This window comes from Sander vitreus, chromosome 14, assembly GCF_031162955.1.
Source record: "Sander vitreus isolate 19-12246 chromosome 14, sanVit1, whole genome shotgun sequence".
NCBI lineage: Eukaryota > Metazoa > Chordata > Actinopteri > Perciformes > Percidae > Sander > Sander vitreus.
In genome coordinates, this window is record NC_135868.1 from 30,457,304 (window position 1) to 30,482,372 (window position 25,069).

Consider the following 25,069-nt stretch of genomic DNA (forward strand, 5'->3'; position numbering starts at 1 on the left):
CATTTTTTTCGGATTTGACATGTTGAATCGGAAGGTGGGCACTGCCAGGCTCAAATGAGCCATCTGATTGGTGGAGAGCTAACCAGGAAACGGGGAGATGGATGAGCGTGACTAGAGTCTCTCAAAAGCTGACGAAAATCTTTTAAACTGACCTTTGTTGATCTGAAATGAAGACAGATTCAGCAGCTGCACGGCCTGTTTCTCTCTTCAGATGTTTTCAGAAACACGTTTCAGTGAACTATTTTAGTCCAATATGAGATCGGATTCTGAACGAGCCGCCATGACAGTCTGTCTTTGAATTTATGGAGAAATAAGATCCACGTGACGCGTTCGTCCAATCAGCTGCCGGTTTTCATTTTTACGATACAGATTAGCGCCGCCTGCTGTTATGGAGACGTATTACATCTCGTCTCTTTGGTGTGACCAACTCGGGGAGACTGATCAGTCCAACTGCCTTTTCTGCTGAGGGTCGGCCATCTGGTCGGCGTGTCGCGACCTTTACTCTGCAGTGGCCAACCACAAGCTGTGACAAGCTTCAAGAGTGGTCAGGGAGAACTTAAAAATGAATTTGATCAAACACTGATGTATAAATACTAACGCAGGACTTTGAAGGGCAAAAAGTAGCAACATTTCTCCTGACTTTACTTCGACAAGGCCAGGCAGCAAATGTTTTTAAAACATTTTGTTATTTTGTGGCAGCTAGTGACAAGTGTTCAAACCTTAAAAATGTGACTTTACTTTGCTAAGCAATTGAGAATGTGTTTCTCTGCAGGCCAGCCAGCAGGTGGCAGCTTCCCAGCGCTCAGGCTCCAGTGCCATGTACATGAACCTGGCCCACATGCAAGCGGCGGGGGCCGGCGGGGTGGCGGGCGGCCTGGGGGGAGCTTCAGCCGTCAGCCCATCCACCATGTCCAGCTCGGCTGGCGGAGGGGTGAGCTCCATGGCCGACCAGGCCAGCAGCCAGGCAGCGGCTAAGCTGGCCCTGAGAAAGCAGCTGGAGAAAACCCTGCTGGAGATCCCTCCACCCAAACCCCCCGCCCCACTCCTCCACTTCCTGCCCTCTGCCGCCAACAGCGAGTTCATCTACATGGTGGGCCTGGAGGAGGTGGTTCAGAGTGTGCTTGACAGTCAGGGTAAGCAGCTGACATTTAGAGGGGACAAACATCTGCATCAATTTTCAGATTATTCTCTTATAGTCAAACTGATGGATACATTCTTCTCTGTAGGTAAACTCAGAGGGCCGCTGGGCCGCATGGAGCCTTTCTTCTGCGCCCAATGCAGAACCGACTTCACCCCCCACTGGAAGCAAGAGAAGAGCGGGCGAATTCTCTGTGAGCAGTGCATGACTTCCAATCAGAAGAAAGCTCTGAAGGCGGAGCACACCAACAGGCTGAAGAACGCCTTTGTGAAGGCCCTGCAGCAGGAGCAGGTCAGCAGCACCACTGTCCCTCTGCATCAAGTTCTAGCACAACATCCTAATTCTACTGCTCAGCACTACATCCCAGTGAAATAATACATTTAGTTATTTAGTAAACTTTTTTTACCATGTTCCGTGAACATTTGCGCCTTTTTAAGGAATGGATATCGGTGCAATGGATGGAAGTGCAAACTATGAGTCTTTTAAAGTGTCTAAAAAGTCAGGACTCAGAAACATGAGCACAGCTGGTCTTTACTGTCGCCATCTAATTGGGGCTGGTGTAGACCTATGGTGCCAGGTGAACAGGTTTTTTTACACAGTGCAGTCACTCAAGAGAAACACCTCTTGGAATAAAATCACTATGGTCACACAGCACAAAGTACTCTATGCCCTAGTGTTTTTAGTGCACACTGGGTTTATCTGTCCGGTGCCTGAGACTAGCCTTTTTAGAACTTCAGTTTTTTACATTATCCTGCCAAAAACCCCCAAACAGCTTACCAGCTCCAGCCGTCTAGCTAGCGGTTGATACAAGCTGACTTTTCAGTACGACTGGTTTTTTTTGTTGCTATTGGTCACAAGGAGTAGATGAATGGATGTCCGTGAATCTGCTAATGTGTGTGTATTTCTAAATGTGCCTCCCTGTCAGGAGATTGAACAGAGGCTGCAGCAGCAGGCGGCCCTCTCTCCCAGCTCGGCCCCTACTGGCCCCAACGCCTCCAAAACTGACTCCATGATCCGACATCATGCACTCCGTCAGGTACACTGCAGCATGCCTTCTGATAGCACTGCCTTTCACGTGCCTTCATTTGTGTTATAGTATTCAGTTTGTCGTAGGCTTGGGATGATCTTAAAAATCCACAAGAAAAATGGCTCATGAATTTCTGATGAACAGTGCTCATGTGAATGTCTCTGTGTTGTGTGTGTTCTGTATTAAGCGGGGCTACCATTTACTTTTATATTCAATTTAAATCAGTGAATCTATTATTTTTTCCGTAGATTTATTATCAAGTTTGACAATTAAACGTCACAAATTACTCACAAGTTACTTGAGCCCCACATTCAATCGAATGATTTTATTAGAAGGATTAATAGCTGAAAATTCATTATGACATGAAACGGAGAAATGCCCTCTAACTAAGCATGTTTTAACACACAAATATCTGGTATTTGTACTTGATAATTGACTAAATGCAGTAATGCATGGTTTCTGCTACCCACCGCTGTGTAATTTGTGCGCTGTGGTGGTGATGGTGAAGGTAATGGGATGTCTGTGCTGTCCTCAGGCTCCCCAGCCTCAGGCCTCCCTGCAGCGAGGTCTGTCCAACTCGGCACGAGGCGTCCTGTCCAACTTCGCCCAGGCCTCCCAGCTGTCAGTGGCCAGCAGCCTCATGGGAATGACTAGTGCCAAGCACTGTGGCAGCGGTGGAGGCAGCAGCAGTAGCAGCAATAGACTGCAGCATGACAGCCGTCGCCAGATCTACAACATCCCAGGTACCTACTGTTCAGTATCTACTGTGTGTGTGCCTGAATCAGCTGTTGACCAGGGATGTCCCCATCAAGTCTTTTTGGCTCCCGATACCAATCCGTGTCCAGTCTCACACTTACATTTACTTACATCTTGATAAATATGCATCTGGCCAATTGAAATAACAGCTGTAGATTATTAAGCCGACAAATGTATGAGCTACTTGATCCAAATACCAATGGTCCTGTTTTGAAACAGTTGATCATCTTAAATTATTAATATGAATGAAAGTTTAACTGAAAAAATGTGACCCCTGAAACTGATGTGAATCATTCAGCTCGAGAGAAGACATCTCACTTTGTTCAAGTTGTTGAAACTACAGAGTCCACTGTGATTGTACAGTGGTGTTACAGAGTGGAGCTTCTTCCCTCACAAATGATCTTTGGCTGAGGACAGACACCGGCTGCTGAGATATTCAGTATTAACATTCATTAGTGACACCTGATATGATATGATATGATATGATATGAATGACAAGCTGCTCTTTGAGAGATTCATTAAAGCCAGAGTTGAACATTTTGCCAGCCGAATCATTTTTCACATTCAATCTAAGTTTCACTCACATATGCAGTGAAATGCTGCACTGTAGGCCGTGCTAAAGGACAGTAGAGTACAGTGAAGACAGGATCGGATTTTAGCCGAAACCAGTCCAATAAAGTAAGTCTAGATTGGCCCGGATACGGATCCTTACATTGGGCATGGCATGTTCACATTTAGTCCTTTTCCACTACACATACCTGCAAACTCTCCCTTTTTATTGTCAACCAGGTCATTCACGTGAATCGTGTAGATCCAAAGAGTTGTGTTAATGGGGGTGGGGGGCGCGACTCCTTGGGAAATGTGTCTATCAAAACTTATTAAGCTTTTATTTTCAAAGCAACGTTAACGTGCATTGTTACTCTTGTCATGTTTGGAGGCTACAGTGCAGCACTTTATTTGCTCAGGCTAAAGTGAAATATGCAAGAATGATTGTCCATAGCATGCAAGAGTTTGCCATGGAAACAAGAAACTAATGGCCTATCTCCAATAGAAGCCTTTTTTAAATAAAGAAATGATTATTTCTGCAGTTGGGGGTAAATCATTGTTTGGGGTTTTAGGAAACCCCAAAGCATAAAGTTTAAGTGAAGTGTTGGTGGACCTTACAGTATCCTCTTTGTGTGCTGTCTTGTTCCCACAGGGTTAAATATTGCCTATCTGAACCCAGCGGCAGTTGGAGCCCATAAGAGCTCCAGCTTAGCAGACCGGCAGAGAGAGTACCTGTTGGACATGATCCCACCTCGATCCATATCGCAGTCCATCACCGGACAGAAATGAGCCCTGCCCAGCTTTCCTGTTCCTCTGAAGCCCCCCCGCCATCCTGCCAACCCTACCCCATACTAAAGCACTCCTAGATTGACCAACATCCCCACCCCACACCCCCATCGCATGCAGTGCCTGTCCGTGTGCCTACCTTAAACCAACCCATGAAAACCCACCGGTCGGACAAAGACACTAAAGTTTCAGTGCATCTCAAATGTTCTTATTATAGTAAAAATCTTCTTCGTCAGCGTTGTTTAACAATTATAATTCCCATTATTATCGCTGTTGGTAGCACTATTATTATACCTGCAACTACCATTTTTGCTTCAGTTACGATTACTCATTATGCTTTTTTCTTTTATAAGTGTTTCTCTGCTGTTTCCTTTACTTTGAGCAGTGACAGTGAATCATTGTAGGGCCACTTTAGGCCATGATCATGTAGGATTTTATTTTTTCTCCATTCAATTATAAAGCTTAGATGTGACTATTGCTAGTAACAGAAGATCAACAGGGTGCATTCTGGTTGCTATGCAACATAAAGTTTAACAACTTTGAAGCTTTGTAAAAAGTGTTAGCTCGCTAACTTGGAGTAACAAAGTGGAAAACATAAATGGGAACCGAAACAGGCAGAGCACCCACACTTGCATCATCTTGTCGAAAGGGCCGGCTCTGACACGTTCAACCTGGAGTTCGGGGCAGCATCACCAATTCTGAGGGGACACCCTGCTACCATCAGAGCTCATTAACTGGAAATGACATGTGTACAAATGAGAATCCTATGTGATCAGAGTTTGGGAAACCTTTTCCTTTGTTAGTCAGTTCCCACCATTCCCCATCAAAAGGTCATCAGCCTCTCCTGCTACAGAGTTTAACAGCTACCATCTGGATGTAACTCTTCATTGTAGTTGTACTATCAGGGCTGACAGACACAGCTACGTCCTGACTGCACCTTCAGCGGACCAATAGTTGATATAAACTCCAGCAAGGAGGGAGCTGACAGGCCGGAGGACGTCATTGACAAACCCACCCAGTATTCACAGGGGGATGATGGTGTCCACTCAGAGAGAAGCAAGTTGGTTTTCCCTCCCATCTCACTACCTGCCCCCCATCCACCTAGATACCTTTGGTTATCCAGTATGCACAGACTGAACCCTTTTTACCCAGCAGCTCCTCTTGGCATCACGCGTTCTTTAAGAGAGTGAAAAAGAACTCAAATCTGAAGGCGGAAGCACATTTTATGCGTCCAAACCACAGATTCTGTACCTAGAAACCTAGAAATCTGGGTTCCTTTTCTTGTTATATTTGGGTTTTTAGATTGTTTTCTGATTGTTGAACCCCCCCACCCAACCTTTACTGCTTCTTTTTTGTCATTTGTTTGTTTGTTTTGCGGCGTCTCCTAATGAAATGGTGGCATACCTGAGAGGTATTAGTCCCCGGAGACGATAATAATCACCATAGCTTAAAAAAAACAGAAACTATTGAAATATCTGTATGGATTATGTATAGATACCTAGCTTCAGAGGGAGAAAAAAAGGATGTGGATTATATCTTTTATGGGAGAGACATGGATCAATCATTGTGTGCATGCTCTGCACACAACTTGCCTCACTCCAGAGGAGCACTTTGCATATTTCCAATTGGAAAAACATTTTTTTAAAAGAGAAAAAGAATGTTACAATTGAGAGTGGCTAAGGTCTGGATGCTGGCTGCTGGCTGCTGACCAGAGCGTCAAAGGAGAAGTCCTGAGATTGTGGATTGCATCAAGGTGTGTTTTAAGGGATGATAAATGGTTTTATACTAATTTACTTTGTCAGTGTTGATCTCTGTTAATGTTGGACCTTAAGTGTCAGTTTCCAAACCCCTGGTGCCCAGTGTGCTGGGATTAGACCCAGGCTTTATATAAGCTGCTTGAGTAGATGTACCAGCATCAGCACTGGGTTCCATTGACTCGCTGTCTGGAAAAACCCAGTTTAAGTAAAGTTATTTTCCTTTGCAGTGCATTCAATCAGTAGGACACCACCAGATGCTGCTGCTGCTGCTGCTGCTGCTGCTGTTGCTGCTGTTGCTGCGGCAACACATCCTCTTTACAGATCTGTGTCCCAGAGTTTCCTCAACATTTCCCACCAATGCATAGGATGCGTCACCCTGTCTTAAAGGATAAAAGTAGTTTAGAGCTCTAACCCATTTACTTCATCTAGTTGGCTATATATATATATATATAATATATATAATATGACACACAAACTACCCTAATGTAGAGTGTACTAACAAAAACTCAGGAGTGGTGGGCTCCCAGTTTTGTAGTAGCTCAGGCATTTCAAGCAGTGTTCAGTGATGGTGCAGTATTACTGGTGGAACACACAGAGGCTGGGATGAAGTCCGTCTGGGTTTGAGATATAGGGTTCTGAACTTAACATCCAACACATTTCAGTCTGAGTTAAATAATTGACTAAGAGGATAAAACCTCAGGTTAGAAACAAGTCTTACATTGTCAACTGTCTATATAATCTATTAAATCATTTGGATAAAATACCATGCAAAGACTGTTTCACGATGACACCTATGGAAAGTCCAATCATTCCAGGGCAGGTGCATTTAAACTGTCCAAGAGAACATCCAGATTGTTGAAACAAGGTTCATCATTGACATGAGACCGACACTGTCGCAGAGGTTTACAGGTGGCCAACACACGCTCTGGCAGCCATGTTGGATTCCTTCAGTTCTTGGGCAACAGCCGATGTGTTTCTAACAAAACATTTATCTTTCAGTTTCTGTGCAGTTAATGTGTGTGAATGGAACCGTATGTTTGGTTACGTTACACTCAGTTCACTCTGGTCTCACTCTTTAACTTTGAATCCTCTGTTAAGCGTTGTGCAGACATTCACTTTGTCAGGAACTTGGTTTATGACCAAACACCTGCAAACTCATCAGCTTCAGCTGTACTTTGTGTTCAGTGTGAATTAGCTATGCGATGCAAACATGTAAGCTGAAGCTAATAAGCAAGAGAAGTTAAGGTGGCAGTTAAAAACCCTTTCTAAAAGTATCACTTTTTAAAAAACAGCTCATACGTTTTAACTTTTCACTAAAAATGAAATGGGGGGAAAAAGTCACTATAGCACTTCATATCGAAGAGTGTGTGTGTGTGTGTGTGTGTGTGTGTGTGTGTGTGTGTGTGTGTGTCTGTCTGGAACTGGCCAGTCTGGTCAAGGCCTTTGATTGGAACATAACTACTGTCTGTACTGTAGTAGAAACTAGCAGTGTTGAATTAGTTCGCTAAGCTAGCTAACAAAGCTCTTGTCTTCATTGCACTGTTATTTCTTGAGACTTCCTTCGGTCTCGGAAGCTAACGCAGGAAACTGGTGCTTTCTGTCCATGTTCTAAATTCAGTTTGTATCAGCTTTTCAGATTGCTCGTAAAACCCCCCCCCTAAAAACTCAACTTTAACAAGGAAATAGAAGTACATTTTAACAAAGTGATTGTCCTTGGTTGTGCGATGAAGTGCTCGGTTTTCTCTAGCTAATGCAGTAGCACAATATGTTCTAGGTTAAGTCTGTTTTAAAAGACCAATGGAAGAAAGCCTTTATGGAACTCCCCCACTGTCTGGCCAATGATAGCAGAGCACAGGCTAGTACTTCAGTTCTCTCATTAGCTCCTTTTCTCAAGCCAAGACAATTTAGGACAAACCCAAGACACTACCACAGTAACATTAACTATAAATTTTCAGGTGTCTCTGATTCTGGAGCTTTGATTATATTTAATAACAGTCGTTTCTCCAATGAATGTCCTTGATGGAGCTCCAGACGGTTGAGAGGTTTGTGGTGCACATGCACATCTCCTGTTATTGTCATTTTGTACGTGAATCTGTGTCACTGTTACACTCACCCTCTGCATTGGTACACCTCCACTGTCCGTATATGCGCAGTGGTTGATGGTGTTTTTTTCCAGCCAGACCGTCAGATGGATGTGTTCTGGTTCAATCCAGACCTGCCCTCAGTGCGTTTGAACGAGCCGATGGTTATGCCCAGTGAAATGGAAGACTTATGAAACTACCTAGATTCTACCTAAATTCAGACATGTAAACGGAAGTTTATACTTGGAAAACATCCTTTTTGTTAATTATATTTAAAAAAAAAAAAAGAATCAATTAGTCCATTTTCCCTTTGGTGGAACACTTGAGATTGGATGTAGAGATATATTTTCATGAGGTTTTAATGTCTGGGATAATTTTTTACTGCCACTCGTGATTTGATTTTAGCAATGTTTTTGTCATACATCTCCTTTTGCTGCCAAGCTGAAGTTTAAGAAGAAAAAAGCTCCCGTCTCTTGCTCTTTTGCAGATGCATCCACATACTTTGTATTTGGACTGCAGATTCTTTCTTGAAATCTAAAAATTTAAATTTGAAGTCATTCTTTTTCTGTCTCAATTGAGTTTTTTTTTCTTTCTATTGCAGTTTAAAAAAAAAAAAATGTATTGACTATGAAATAAATGACACGATATTTGCTAGGTTTGAAGTAATAATGACTTATTGTACATAAGCATTTTCTCCTCCCTTGTACTGAAAAAAGAAATTAAATGGTTGTATATTGTGTAGAAAAGCAAACAAAAAGCCATGAATATTGTGAAGCTTGTCATTTCGTTTTGTGATCACTGTGTATTATTGTGTAACAAATGTGCAAAATGTTTGGGATTCTTTTTCCCCCCTCTGCTTCTCAAAGCGGCCTCCCTGGATGCATTGGCTTTGGTTGGGGACTAGTTCCAGTTTGCAGGAAGGTGCTCATTGGTTCAGACAGAGGGGACTGCAGTCTGGTTCACGTTAGACAACTACCACTTCTTTAGTTTCCTCTTGGAGCATTACAACTTGAAATAACTTTGTTTCTTACAAAATGGTTTCCTGAACTCGCTCTAGATAAAAGCACTTTGAATGTTTCACTGGGTGTGTTGGATTATATGGACAGAATGAAGGGACCCTCCTGAAATAATGGTTTGATCCAGGGCCAGACTGATGTACCAGTTGGCTGATACTGGCCTCCCACTAAATTACCAGACTAATGTTTTTGCATGTTCATACAAATTGTCTGCTGACCACTTTCAAATGTCCACGTATTTAGGCAGCTATAGGCTTTCTGTTAACAAGTGAGTCCTGAAATGTGCTGGGCTGGACAGTGGGCGCTCAAACATTTGTGCTCCTCACGGCGTTGGAAGATTACATTTAAAAAGTCAACATGGTTTCCAGTGTCTATTTAATATACAGCCTTTCCAGCTATTCACAGGGACTAAGGGGAACAGTGACATTGACTCTGGACCCTGGACAAATAACGCAAAGTTGCATTATCTGTATCCCTATATACTAGCTGGGCTAAGTGAGAGAACCAACCCTTAATATACAGTGTCCAAATTAAATCAGTGGCTGACTGGAGCATAGGCAAAACGTATTAATAAATAAAAATGTCACTGACTCGATAAGTGGACGATGATAAATGGTCTTAAACTTAAAAATGTTGGTATGATCCTAACCTGAGTCTGGAGAGGGTTCCTGCTTTTCACCATGGTTTACATGCTGTTAGGCCCAACAGCCAGCTACGGCCTGTCCTCTTAGTGGAGGCAACACTATTGGAATATTTGGCATAGAAGTACATTTTATACAATAGTTTGGCACTAAATATCCACATCTAGGTATACACACTTCCATCAGTGGAACCCTTGTCTGACCTTTCTAAGATGTTTTTTGTTCAATCTGAATCAGTGACCACTTTTCCTGCCAACACCAGCATACAACATGTATGGTCCTCTACTGTTGGGCTTTATCTTCTATTAGTTGTTGTTGTTGCTAATGCAGGGAAACATTTAATTTCAAAATCAGTTTTATCAATTTTCAGTTGTCTTTTTGTATAATGTTGACAATGTTGAAATAAAATCTGGGGAAGCAGAAACAGATGATGAAATCGACCGGAAACCAATTGAAGTCTTTTTTTCGTTTTGCTTACATCAATCCTGACCTTTTGCACATACTTGATATTTAACGGTCTTCAAAAAAGTAAAAGAAAATAATGCTGTTTGAATACTGCCAGTTGATTGACAATTATGCATTGATTGAAAAAATAAGCTAATTTTGGAGGAAATAACTTTGTAATATTTATCTCTTGCAAGCTATGTTTAATAAAGGTTGAAACAATTTGCTTCCAAGGGTGACTTTATTAACTCTTCTGTAAAAGGACTGGAAGACACCGTTCTGTCAGAAGCTCTGGACAGTCTCGTTACACAACTTTTAATTTCATAATGAAACGTATTTAACATTTTAAGAACTTCATCTTCAAGTCTTCCAAAAAATCCAACATTCCGTCCACTTAAGTCTACTCTCATTATTATAACTGCCTATTAGAACATTACAGTTCAGCAGCAGTGTCCATTATGACAATAGAGTTGGATGACCTCTGGAAAACACAGTGAACACAAAGGGAACATTAGAACCTTCATGACGGGATGATTTCATGCTGGGCATTCATTTAGAACCTTTCTTCAGTCTATGAAAGAGCAAACTAAATCACTGGAGTACACTCTAAATCTGTATGCATGTACAGACAACAGAATGAGTTTTCACATTGATTTTCAGAGTGATCAAAGATGAACTGTGACTGTGAGCAGCTCCTTAACACACTATTATCAAGCCTAAATTAATGAAAGTTGAGTTTTGAAGTTCATAGTAACAGCAGTTGACAAAGCAACGTCCTATATCAATCACTAGGTGGCAGGATCAAGCAACAATAGATTTTGGAGTCAGCTGTGTTGGAGGCTGCTTGGGTTTGACTTGCACAACTTTCTGAAGGTGTGAAGGAACATAACAAAGACATGGAAACCTCCAGTGAAACCAGGATTAACCACAATCTTTTTTTACATTTGAACATCGACGGTGTATCCCTCTCTGCGTCTACACCGGACCCTACGCTGTAGCCTGGTGTCACCTCTCGAAAAATGTAACTACACTACACGTCTCTCGGCCGTGGCTTGGTAGCGTTGCATTTCCCCCCCGACTCATCTCCTGGTTCTCCTTCTCCATCAACAAGATGACATCAAGGAGAGGGTTAACTTCTCCTGCTCCAGATTTCCCACCGTGGTCAGAAAGAACCGGGGAGACACTTTGGTTCTCTGTCTATTCATCTAGAGTCACTAGTCGCTCCGAAGCTTATCGCCGTCACTCTCTCACTTCTCCCTCGCTCTATCACCCACTCCCCCCACACGACGCACACACCAACGCACAAGTATAACATCAGGCCACTTACGTAGACTACGGCGAAAGCTCTGCGTGAAGCCTCCACAGAACCATAAAACGGCCTTTAGAAAGAGAAACGTCGTCACAGGGCTGTCACACAGAAACAACCAACCATTCACGCCCTTGGGCAGTTTAGAGTCTCCAATTGACCTGACTTCCAGCTCTGTGGGAGACTCAAAGACATCTAGTGAATGTCGTTGCTGCCTCAGCAACCCTCGAACACAACTAATATCTGGAAGCAGCACTTCTCACTTTGGGTTTTTAGGGTCAGAGTCTCCATCAGGGTCAAGAGCAGATCAGAGAGATGTCAATATGAAGTCTTAAAAGTATATAAGTAGAAAACATAAGTCTCACATAGAAATCTGTTTTCTTAGTTTGACAGCTGTCTTCTGCTGCATGTCCACTCTGATTCTCACAATTGCAGTCTTAAAAATAGACAGGATAGCCAACACACCCTGTCTACTTAGCAAAACACAGTCAGCAACAGCCACAAAGCTAACGTAGGATTAGATTATACATAAGGATGGCTTCCAATAAGTCCTTACAGCAAGCTAGTAACAATTCCATCCAAGAGTCTCCATGGTGTTTCTCAGATTTCCATCAGCTGCTGTTAGTGCTGTATATGGGAGGACAAACACCATCCTGGGAGATTAGTTTCACAGCCGTGCAACTCAAAGTTCTTTTTACTAATGGTTTGTAACTGACCTTTAAAGTATTAGCAAACACTTGATTAACCATTAATAAAACCAACAAATATTTCCAGAGCAACTATCAGCTGATCTTATGAAAATTGTAAGACTCAGTAAACACAGTGTATGGGAAAGAAGGAATCAGCTCCCAGCCACGAGGTGTGTATATTTAGCTGTTTTTGCACTTTGATGGAATTGTTCCTAATGCATTTTTGTCCTTCCAGTTAAACATGTTCTTCAGGCTCTCAACACTTTACAGAAACACAAGCAACTGCACTTCTGTCTCTCTGTGTGCACAGGCGGAAAACCCATTACACAACACAAAGGCTACGAAGGTTGGCTGTAAACAGCATGTCTGAGGACTGCTGTGTTATTGTGAGAGTGGGTGGGGCCTGCGCTCTGGAACATTTTGAACGTGTGGAACGTGTGAAATGTGAACTCCTTTGAGCGTTTACCCACAGGTCTGCCTCAAGGACAAGCACACAGCAGCTGGAAGAGAGGTGCATGCTGAACAACATTGGAAAATAAATGGCATTGCTGCAAATAACCACAGACTGCAGGTGACTCATCTATTCAAGGCCTCAGACTCAAACATGAGATTGTTTGAAGCAAACGTAGCTGTATGAAATAACTCCAGTGTGACCTTCCAGAAGCATTTCAAGGAACACAACTTCCCTGAAAGCAAATGAGCCCAACATTGTGTAACTGAGGCTGCAGCTGTCCCTACTGACTGTCTCATGTTCATTTGGTCCATGGTTTTTGCTTTTGTTTGTGCCATCTACTACACATTTACATTTTAACCCTCATATTGTCTTTCCGTTGGCCACATTTTGACAATTATCGACACTGTATTGACGCTTCTTTGTCGCTTTTGACTTTTTGACGGTTTTAATGCTTTTGATGCTTTTCTCTGACAATTTTGGCGTTTTTTGGATCGTTTTTTGGTGCTTTGGAGGCTTTCTTTGACACTTTCGAAGCACTTTCCTACGTACTCACATGCTGTCCTCTGGTTTGCCTGTTTGTAAAGCATAAAGTATAAATTATAACCCAATTCTGTGCTACATCTAGGCTTCTAGCCAACTTCATTCAGTTATTTTTGGGAAATTTGGTTGAAAGAAACCCAGATTTCTGATATAGAAACTTTGAAAACAGGTCAACCGAGGAAAACCAGAGGGTTAAAGGAGAATTTTTATTTTAATCTTGATCGCTATAGCTATGCGAGTGCATCAGTGCAGGCTACACGGAGAAGCTGCAGCTATGTACTACAAGCGTCCCCTGAGCTAAAACGGCAGTGGTCGGGGCAAGTTTTAGAGTGCCTTTGTGCCTCTTAACAGACACAAAATGCAACTAATATGTCTGTGCCACATGAACAGGGCCCTTACATGACAACAAGATGCGTTTTCAACTCAGACATTGTTTAAATTCACCTACCCTGGTCCTTGTCTTGATCCTGCCGGTAGCTGGCTTGCCCTGCTAGCTGATAGCCGTTAGCCGTTAGCTGCTAGCTGCCGTCCGGTGAGTGTATTCAGACAGGCTTCTGTGATAATCATCCCAATAACAATCCACGGAGCGGCGGTGGTGTTGCTATGTCCTCCAGAGCAGTGGTTCCCAACCTTTTTACTTGGCGCCCCCCCTACTTATGTCTAAGAAAAGCTGAGCCCCCCTCCGAAACCGAAGTTGAGGTAACTCTCGAGATAGAGCCTTACTTTCTTTTTTGATACAGAGCAGTTATCAGCACTTTTACGTTTCTCCGCCATGTTTCGTTCATAAAATAGTGATGCTGTGGCGACAGGACAAATGAGGATGATAACAGCTAGCAGCTGACCTGATGACAGCAGGGGTCCCAGGTTAAGAGGTCCCGGAGGCTACAATTTTAAGCGAGAACAAAAATATATAGTTTTTATACAGACTTTTGTATACATTATATATTCTAGTGTATTATCATAATTGTTTTTTTTTTACCTCAACCTCAAACCAGATAAAGACTTGTGCACCCCCCTGTGATCTTTGCCGCCCCCCTGAGGGGTCCCCGGACCCCAGGTTGGGAACCACTGCTCCAGAGGACAGGTCATTTCACGTCTTGAAGTTTATTCCCCCCTAAAAAAAACTGCACTGATTCGGGTCGGGTTTTTTTCTATCGAAAGTACTTGCATAGCTATAGCGATCAAGATTAACGTAAAAATTGGCCGGAATTCTCCTTTAAGTATGCACTTTGTAATAGTTCAAACTTTAAAGCATTAGTAAGCCACTGCTCCCCAATCTTTTTAGCCTCTGAACCCTTAGGGCCTGTGTCCATAAAGCGTTTTTCTCTGACAGAAAAGCACTGGCATAGGTTTGGTTTCTATGACACTAACATCACCTGCTAGCTGGGTAGCTAACCTAATGCTGGGTTGACTACCCAGCAAACAAGCTTACAATGCATATAGTAATAAAACCAGGGTGTGGAACAGATCAGTCCCAAGTTTTCAAAATACATCTGCCAACATCTCTGAAGCGCACTGATTAACCAGTATCTTGATTGTTTAATCCACCAGAAGGGTGAGCTTGGCCCCTCTTTCACAAAGTATTTATTGTTTACATACTGTACTTGTAACTGTGAAATACTCCAAGCAGCATTGAAGGAGAGATGCACATGACTACAGTGTTATATTATGCAGGACTTAAAAAGTACTTATGGGTTAACCTATTTCACGGTTACAATATGCTCCCAAGGTAAGGTAAGGAAAGGGGCTTTGGAAACTATAAATATAATACATGTTGGATTGTCATCGAGAGGGGGAAAAGGTATAACACAAATAACATAATTATATATGTGAATATATAATAATAACATACAGTGGTTGGTTGAAAGGAGAGGAACAGGGAGGTGGAAGTCCTATCCTTGTGGTGAACTTGTTTTGCAGTTGGTTTGCTGAAGGTGGAGCCAGACATTCCACTAGCCTGTTTACTCCTTCCTCACTTACTCACTCTCACCCCCCCCACACACACACACACACACACACACACACACACAGTCTGTTTTTTAGTCTGGGCATGCTTAGACTAGTAAGTGCTGTCTGTCTGTCTGTCTGTGGACAGATTTTTGTCACAACCATGCAAGATGTCACAAACCTTTACAGGTGTGTAGTTGAGATAAAGGAATGAATCCAAGAACTCCAAGTAAGTGGGCTGGACGTAAGGGGATAGGAAGTAGGGAAAGGGCCTTCCACCCACTTTACACCCCTGACCCAATTTGCCTTTGCAGCTGGTATGAAGCCATTGCAAGATGGTCTCTAGTTAATTCAATGCAATTGTGTTTGTAGTTAGCCTACTGTATACATCATAATGTGTCAACTGCATTATTACATAATAGTGTGGCCCTGTATTTTAGAGGGGTTCTGTATCTAACCTTTATTTCAGTACATGTTGTGCTTACATGGTGCTTTTTTTTTTTTTGTGCTGCTTTTGGATGTGCCAAAACTAAGTAGCCTAACATAGAATTACATTTCACGGATGAAAAAGGTGTTTTACAATATGTTATTGTTACAAACGTGTTGAATTTAATATCACAAGAGGCTAATCCTTCCTAAGTTAAGTAACTGTCCTGATACTGAATTAAGCTAATGCTATAGCTTGTGTCAGCTAAAATATTTTTTGTTTAAGTGTAGTAATATCTCAGTAAGATGCTGAGAATGATGTTTGTCATGTGTGTGTTTTTGAGTGGCAGCTCTGCAGCTGAACTGCAGTTCCTCGAATGGCTGTTTGAGGCATAGACCCCCATGTTAAAAAATCCTAACTTCACAGCCAAATTAAACATGCTTACAGCCTGGTACAAAAAACCTTGGTAGCTAATTTCCCCCTTCATGACAACTGTACGAGGGTTGAATTATTTTTTAACTCACCCGTTTAATTATATTACTGCTTAAAGTCACGTACTGTTACTATCTTACACATGATAAGGTATTTTGGTATGAAAGCCCGCATTTTACAAGTATCGTGTACAGTATCATAAATACATCTCTGGCACTTGTAGCAAACTGCTTAAAAATTGGTTGGAAATTTAGGGGGGAATGGCCCTGTAGTCCCATGCCGAAGTGTCCTTGGGCGCAACACTGAACCCTGAATTTCTCCCGATGCTGCACCATCAGTGTGTGAATGTGTGTGAATGTTTATCTGATGAGGAGGGGGCACCTTGTATGGCAGCCTCGGCCACCAGAATGGTTCCTGTACTAGGCTATGTAAAAGCCTGTGAGTAGTCGTTAAGACTAGAAAAGTGCTGTATAAATGCAGTCTATTTACATTAAGAATAGGGCTGCACGATTCATTTAATTGCAATCGCGATGTCACTTTGTGCAAAGACATGACTGCAAAAATTGTGAGATATTTAAGCAACAAACAATAAAGGTGTGCTGTGTGTGTGATACTCTCTAGTCTGTGTGCACGTTGTAAAGGCCCTGACACACCAAGCCGACAACCGGGAACTAGTGGAGACGAAGACCAACTGTGGCTTCACCTCATGTCGGCCTTCGCCTTACGCAAAGGAGCTCAGAAGAGTAAATACCTCCAAAACAGGTAATGTTTTTTTTAAAACGGGGCCACTGCCCCAGGACTAGACCTAGAGCTGCACGGGGGCACACAGGCACACAGAGAGTAATGGGTGTGCAGAGATTTATGCAGAATGCAAATATGATAACATTTCATGTAAGTTCAATGTTAATTTTCTTGCAAACCATTTGTCACAGCAACTGGAGCTGATATCATTGGAAATCTTAGATTCTGGTTGAGGTGGTTGTGCCAGACTCAGGCTGAGTCTCTATCTGTCAGAGGGAGAGCAGCAGTGTGGTTGTGAAGAAGTTGGTAATTTCATGGTGCAGATTAACACTTTTGCATGCACTATATCTGTATCACATTCTCATTAGGGGCTGAGCCCCCCTAAAGGTCTGATCCTAGAATCTCCCCTGCTGCTACTTCATACGTGTACTCCACTACACCTCAGAGGGAACTGTTGTAATGTTTACTGAACTACATTTATCTGACAGCTTTTGCTTTATTGCTTCACGCTGGGCTTGTTTCTGCAACAGCTCATTGAGTATCAGATACAATTAAAACTATTGAGGAAATATTTTCCTTTGACATTGGTCCAGTATTAAATGAGATCGCTGCAGTCGGCAACGCTGAAACAAGCTACAATGTAAGTTAGTAGGACGTCAATTGTCCAGCTTGTTTTTACGTTCATAAAAGTGCACTGACAGGCTCAGATTAATATTATAAGTGTCAGACAACATTATGGAAAGGATTTCTAAGGAGGTCGACCTTTCTGTTAAAGAGTAAGATCCTTTTTTAAAACATTAAAAGTCCGCGAAATTGCGTTCGCTAAACCCACCAGACTCCATGTAAATAAACAGTGATTTTAGCATCATAAAATATGGGCATTCTAGAACATCTCTGAGCTCAGAGCAGCGCTTGCTCTGGCTTGATCTTGCACGTGTAGGGTGCGTGAGTCAGCGCGACTGTACAATTTCGGGTCTGTCAGTCACAGTGAAAACCGGGGACATTTCCGGGGTCACCGAAACCGGAGACTATCCCCAAAAACTGGGACGTCTGGTCACCCTACCTTACGCCGCCTTCCCACTACACTTGAAATCAGCTCCGTAATACGCATTGCGCCCCCAGTGGATGTCGTACTACACCGTTGAAAGCATCGGAAGCGAGTAGAAAAAAAATGGCGGAGAAACTAGAACGACTGTTGTCCAATTCTCTATGACCCCTCATCTGAGGGCTTTAAGAGATATAAAAAGAAAGGCTGCTGCGTGGAGAAAAGTTGCCCAGGATGTTGACATGTCAGGTCAGTTAAATGTGATATAGCGGTATAATTTCAATAGTTCGATGTCTGTTGCTAACCAACTTTGCCATAGCAGGTATCCTATGCATTGTTTCTGCACTTTCTCAGAAACAGAGCCTATGGTCCCTCAACTTCACAACCCGAGATGGCTAACCAGACTGTCTCTCTCCCAGGCTGTCATCCGTTCTCTCTGCAAAGAATTCTCCCTACAGTGGGAGCGGAGCGGAGGGACTGAACGGCTCGCTGCTGGCTTGTTAGCTAACGTTAGCTTGCTAATTTCACACACCCAACATGCCTTTATCCTACACTGGTTACAGAAAATTAGCCATAAAAATTGTCAGTCATCTGGCGGTAGCATTGTGAAACTAAGTAGCTAAGTTGTTACATTTGACCAATTTAGAGGCTGGCCGGTTGGCAAGTAAGCTAGCTTGCTTGCTAGGGGGCTAATTGTTTAACAGCACATAGAGAGAGAGAGGTCTATTAGGTCTTTATATTAAATATCACAGTATAGGATACTAGTTTATTAACATGTAGGTATGTAGTATGTTATAGGGCTCTCAGCGTTAATGCGTTAATCGCGATGCGATTAAGGGCCGACGCGATTATTTTTTTTTTAATCGCATGCCGCCATTTATTCATTTATTTTACACTTCACTGGGCTTGGCGTGGTGCCTAACAGGCTACTATTTTGACCCTTTGCAGCACCGTTACTTATCATCAAGCTGCCACTTCCTCCTAACACATCCTGCTGCTGCAGGCTGCAGGATGATGGAGAAAGACAGCAGCAATGAAATCCTGAATGGAGCTTTTTATTTTCCAAAACTCCCGGACGGCTCGTAGACAAGTCGAAACCATATGCACGTTGTGTAAAGCCGAAATAAAATATCACTGAAGCACATCAAGCTTGAGCTACCACCTACAAGCTAAGCATAGTAGTACAGTTAACATGATGCTAAACCCCTGGCCCTCGGGGGGCGGGGGAGAGATAAATGTTCGGAAATAAGAGGTTGCTGTGGCTCGTCATACAGGTTAGTTTGACCAGCGGGCAGCAGCGGTGGCCGGAGCGAGCAGCAGCGGTGGCCAGAGCGGGCAGCTGCAGCGGCCGTAGCGAGCAGCGGCCGGAGCGGGCGATTACGGGGGGACATCCTTAGCGGTGAAACGCGAACGGAGGCTGGAGTATAACCTAGCTAGGTGGAAAGCTAACGCTAGCCGGCCACCTGTTTCATCAATCCTGCTTGCAAGTGTCCGCTCATTAGACAAAAACTGGACGACATCCAACTTCAACCAAACTCCCAACGCGAGTTCAGAGACTGCTGTGTTTTCATTGTTGTGGAAACAACAGTGTAGCGGACCATCCAGCCTGTTTCTCTGTCGCTGGGTAAGACTGGAGATGGGCTGTGTTAACACGGACTGGTGCAGAAATGAGCTGCTCATTAACCGCTGACTTTCTTTGCATTCATTTGATTCCCAATCAAGATACGCTGGTAAAAAATGGCTTTCGATTGTTAATATGTACTTAAAAACTGTTCTGAAATGCCAAATAATAGAATTTTAATCATGTGATAAAATATGCGATTAATCGCGATTAACTATAGAACTTCAGCGATTAATTGCGATTAAAAAAATGTATCATTTGACAGCCCTACATGTTATTGTTAAAGTAAATATACAAACACAAGTAGTTATGTATATCTCATTGTACGTTTGCGTACGTATGCAAATAATGTGAAAAATAGATATTTCAATCGTTCAAGCCTGTGTGTTTTCTAGAGGGAAGATTCAAATGTCATTGTTGACCAGTTTTGACTGCTCATATGTGTGTTTGTTTGATCAGATGAGATGAAAAATGAATGGAGCATTGTGTGTGCCTCTCACGTCGTTTGTTTGCTTTCATTACTCTCGTTTTCAAGCTGAACAGCCAATCAGATGACGTATGGTCAGGTCAGCGTCAGAAGTGTAGAGGGTTTCAGAGCATGCAGACTTTGAGAAGTTGTACAAAGTATATTTATTAACATAATCACTAGTTATTATATTACACCCATTCCTGAGAGTTTGAATTTACTTATTTATTGTTCGATTTATTTCATTTATACTGTTGAGCAAAGCCCAAATGTCTATTTTGAAAAGATTTTTAATTTCATTTTGTAAAATATTATATATATTGTTATTTAAAAAAAAGTATTGCACACACCCTAACCCTAACACATTTAAAAGAAAATTATTTTGTGCATTTCCCTTGATAATCAAGCAAGTGGACTATTATATTGCAATCGCAGTATTGTAAATCAAAATTGCAATATGACTTTTTCACCAAATCGTGCGGCCCTAATTAAGAGGTAGACTTGTTCATAGGCCCTGAAAATCTGAATGTGCACATCAAGTCATATTTGGTGCCTTTGCACTACATCGAGTCTGTGGTGAAATAAACTTTGATATATCAAATATCAGAAAGCTTATCCAATCCTGGTTTTGCTATCTGAGAAATATCTCCAAGACGTTTTTTTTGGTTCTACATACCTTTATTTCTTTGAGACTGGGATGTGAAACAACATAATCAATACACTGTATTTGTTTCTAGATTGTTTTTAAGATTTTATTACTGAATTTTTGATTGGTTTGGATTACTTTTAAGGCTCCTCATGGCTCAAGGTATTTCAGGGTTGCTCTCCCCTTAAAGTGGTCATATTATGCTCATTTTCAGGTTCATAATTGTATTTAGAGGTTATATCAGAAAAGGTTTACATGGTTTAATTTATGAAAGTGAGGCATCACAGTGAGGCATCACACTTCTGTTCCATCTTTGTTGGGAGTCGCACATGCTCAGTAGCTAGGTAAGGACTACTAGCCAGTCAGAAGCAGAGTATGAGGGCGTGCCCTGACAGTACCTAGGTAAGGACTACTAGCCAGTCAGAAGCAGAGTATGAGGGCGTGCCCTGACAGTACCTAGGTAAGGACTACTAGCCAGTCAGAAGCAGAGTATGAGGGCGTGCCCTGACAGTACCTAGGTAAGGACTACTAGCCAGTCAGAAGCAGAGTATGAGGGCGTGCCCTGACAGTACCTAGGTAAGGACTACTAGCCAGTCAGAAGCAGAGTATGAGGGCGTGCCCTGACAGTACCTAGGTAAGGACTACTAGCCAGTCAGAAGCAGAGTATGAGGGCGTGCCCTGACAGTACCTAGGTAAGGACTACTAGCCAGTCAGAAGCAGAGTATGAGGGCGTGCCCTGACAGTACCTAGGTAAGGACTACTAGCCAGTCAGAAGCAGAGTATGAGGGCGTGCCCTGACAGTACCCTAGGTAAGGACTACTAGCCAGTCAGAAGCAGAGTATGAGGGCGTGCCCTGACAGTACCTAGGTAAGGACTACTAGCCAGTCAGAAGCAGAGTATGAGGGCGTGCCCTGACAGTACCTAGGTAAGGACTACTAGCCAGTCAGAAGCAGAGTATGAGGGCGTGCCCTGACAGTACCTAGGTAAGGACTACTAGCCAGTCAGAAGCAGAGTATGAGGGCGTGCCCTGACAGTACCTAGGTAAGGACTACTAGCCAGTCAGAAGCAGAGTATGAGGGCGTGCCCTGACAGTACCTAGGTAAGGACTACTAGCCAGTCAGAAGCAGAGTATGAGGGCGTGCCCTGACAGTACCTAGGTAAGGACTACTAGCCAGTCAGAAGCAGAGTATGAGGGCGTGTCCCTGACAGTACCTAGGTAAGGACTACTAGCCAGTCAGAAGCAGAGTATGAGGGCGTGCCCTGACAGTACCTAGGTAAGGACTACTAGCCAGTCAGAAGCAGAGTATGAGGGCGTGCCCTGACAGTACCTAGGTAAGGACTACTAGCCAGTCAGAAGCAGAGTATGAGGGCGTGCCCTGACAGTACCTAGGTAAGGACTACTAGCCAGTCAGAAGCAGAGTATGAGGGCGTGTCCCTGACAGTACCTAGGTAAGGACTACTAGCCAGTCAGAAGCAGAGTATGAGGGCGTGCCCTGACAGTACCTAGGTAAGGACTACTAGCCAGTCAGAAGCAGAGTATGAGGGCGTGCCCTGACAGTACCTAGGTAAGGACTACTAGCCAGTCAGAAGCAGAGTATGAGGGCGTGCCCTGACAGTACCTAGGTAAGGACTACTAGCCAGTCAGAAGCAGAGTATGAGGGCGTGCCCTGACAGTACCTAGGTAAGGACTACTAGCCAGTCAGAAGCAGAGTATGAGGGCGTGCCCTGACAGTACCTAGGTAAGGACTACTAGCCAGTCAGAAGCAGAGTATGAGGGCGTGCCCTGACAGTACCTAGGTAAGGACTACTAGCCAGTCAGAAGCAGAGTATGAGGGCGTGCCCTGACAGTACCTAGGTAAGGACTACTAGCCAGTCAGAAGCAGAGTATGAGGGCGTGCCCTGACAGTACCTAGGTAAGGACTACTAGCCAGTCAGAAGCAGAGTATGAGGGCGTGCCCTGACAGTACCTAGGTAAGGACTACTAGCCAGTCAGAAGAAGAGTATGAGGGCGTGCCCTGACAGTACCTAGGTAAGGACTACTAGCCAGTCAGAAGCAGAGTATGAGGGCGTGCCATGCTAGCAGCTAGGCGAGCATTATAACGTGTGTTCCAAAGTGACCACGTTTGTCTCTGAAGTAAAGGCTGGACTACAATAGAGCTGTTTGGAGCAGTTTGTGAACAGTGTTTTCTGTTGGAGATGGTAAGTCCCTTTGGGGTGGACTTTGGGCTTTTTCACTTTGTAAACCTATAACATGCACAAAAGATATATAACACAATAAAGGAAAGGGGAAAAGCCAAAAAGCATAATATGAGCACTTTAACAGCCTGTGCCTGAAGTCCTCAGACAAGAACCTGCTAGCTGTTCCCACACTAGCTTTATGACCATGTGCTGTTGATATTTACTCTCTCAAAGTAAAAGTAACTTTACCATGAGTATGAAAACAAAAAGAGGTAACAGATGTAATTCTATAGAGACAGATGTGTAGCAGAACCAGTTAAGGACATAATGACCCGCCTTTCACAGAAACCACACTGGAATTCCAAAAGTGAAAGTAGCCTCAGCAGCATTGAGCAGAAAGTCCCTCCTGTGTGAACCCAAGGAGCAGCAGCACTATAAAAAAAACAGACTTCCTGTAGGGGATGCAGACATGATCTCCCTGCATGCCCCATGCATGCACAAGGATTTCAGCCAATCAACACATGGCAGCAGGTCCCAGCCAATGGGTGCTCTGCTGGTTTTCTCTCATGAAGAGAGGAGTTTGTTTTTCTGGATGGATGAAGTGAAGATCAAGAGTAGTGGGGAAACTTGTAAAAATTCAGAGAAGTAATGGCAATGTGACAAATGACTTATTTCATGTTCATGATACCATAAAGTTAGAGTTGTTTCATAATCCAACATGATCTGTATGAACTCTGCCCTACTTTTGGTTACATGGTGTAGCATACTGCTGTGAAACACGATTAGAAAAGAATTATCCAGCTCGACCACAATCCAGATTTTGTAATCATATGTGATTTTCACTTGAATAAGGTAATAATAACACTTCTCATGTATCAGGACACAAGTGATCTGAAATAGTATTTGTACTTTGTTACATTACAACACTGATCAGCACGCATGCATCAGCATGCTGGGGAAATATGCGAGCAAGGTAATAGTGCTTCTTTCAGCCTTTTTAGTGATATTCATTGAACTGTCATGATTTTACGTAAGACACTGACTGAGTCCATGTCTTGATCTCCTAACTTCTGAGATGGTTGTGAAATGTGTTCACTTACATTAAGTTACTTCATCTCACTAAATGGCAGCATGAGTTTCAAGTATACAAAAAAATATACATGATACAAATGGATGCTGCATGGTTGTAAGCATTATTCTACCTGGGTTATTCCAGAACATAATAATGTAAGACATTATCCTATTTTTTTTGTAAGAGTGCCTCCTCATGTTAATCGGAACTTCACTTGATGTTTACCAGCAGCATACTTTGTATCATAGTTAACCTCAAACACATGACCAGACCTGCTATGTAAGCACAATGGACTTGGAGGATGAGGAACTCAGTTCAGAGGCTGTGTGTATGTATGTGTATGTGTGTGTGTGTGTGTGTGTGTGTGTGTGTGTGTGTGTGTGTGTGTGTGTGTGTGTGTGTGTGTGTGTGTGTGTGTGTGTGTGTGTGTGTGTGTGTGTGTGTGTGTGTGTGTGTGTGTGTGTGTGTGTGTGTGTCTCGCTGCCTCAGCCAATCACAGTCTGAGGACAGAGCGAGGCATGCAACATGCTGGTACCGTGACATGATGGTACGCCAGTCTACATCAGTGCAGCTGAGGTAGAGCAAGTGAACAGTTTGAGGTTCATGGGAATGTTATAAATCAACTCAGAGTTTGTTAAACCTCCTTCCTGAAAGTGTGTTGTGGAAACATTCCTATGGGCGTACCGTGAGGGGCTGGAGGCTGCCCTATCAAAATACATCGTTGATTGGAGAGTGAAGTGGAGATTGGACTACCTATGTATGGGAAACACTGTCACATCTCCACACTGGTAAAGAAAGCTCAGAAACTTCTGGATTTCTTATGGAAACTCAAAATCAAAATGTTAACCTTGTTAGCATGTCAATATGGTTTTGTATGCTACAAAACATCATGAGCAAAATAAGCAACCAACTGAGCCGAGCATTTCCGCTTCGGAACTACAGTGTACCAATGACAACCTCAACAACACAGGTTCAGTCAGCCAGGGTTTCATATGTCACATAAGTAAGAAACAAATATCCTTAGCGTAATGCTACAGGAATACGAGGGGTATCAGAGGAGAAGCAAGGTGTAGCTCCTGTACGTTATCGGTAGTATTGTACGACTCACGACTCATTTGGTGTCAGTTACATGCTAACAAACAACATAAACAGATGCTAATTAAACTTACTTTAATTAAACAGACTCCTTTTTCATTTTTTATGTGGGAAAACATATTTTACATATTTTAAAACGTCTGGAGGGGTGCTGTAAGACGGAACGAAGAACGAAGTTCTGTCAACTTTTATAGAGGAGCAATAGAAAGCATCCTGAC

The 25,069-nt window shown here is 43.0% G+C and overlaps 1 protein-coding gene across 3 annotated transcripts in view; it reads left to right on the forward strand.

The window, feature by feature from the left end:
* The window catches only part of gatad2b (GATA zinc finger domain containing 2B), a 64,667-nt gene extending 54,479 nt beyond the window's left edge, over positions 1 to 10,188 (forward strand). For all 3 annotated transcript variants that reach the window (XM_078266996.1, XM_078266997.1, XM_078266999.1), the window contains 5 exons: positions 773 to 1,133; positions 1,227 to 1,429; positions 2,064 to 2,174; positions 2,701 to 2,908; positions 4,120 to 10,188. In XM_078266996.1, the coding sequence (XP_078123122.1) occupies positions 773 to 1,133; positions 1,227 to 1,429; positions 2,064 to 2,174; positions 2,701 to 2,908; positions 4,120 to 4,256 (1,020 nt within the window). In that variant the 3' untranslated portion in view covers positions 4,257 to 10,188. The remainder of the gene's footprint in view (positions 1 to 772; positions 1,134 to 1,226; positions 1,430 to 2,063; positions 2,175 to 2,700; positions 2,909 to 4,119) is intronic.
* Positions 10,189 to 25,069: the final 14,881 nt, after the last annotated feature.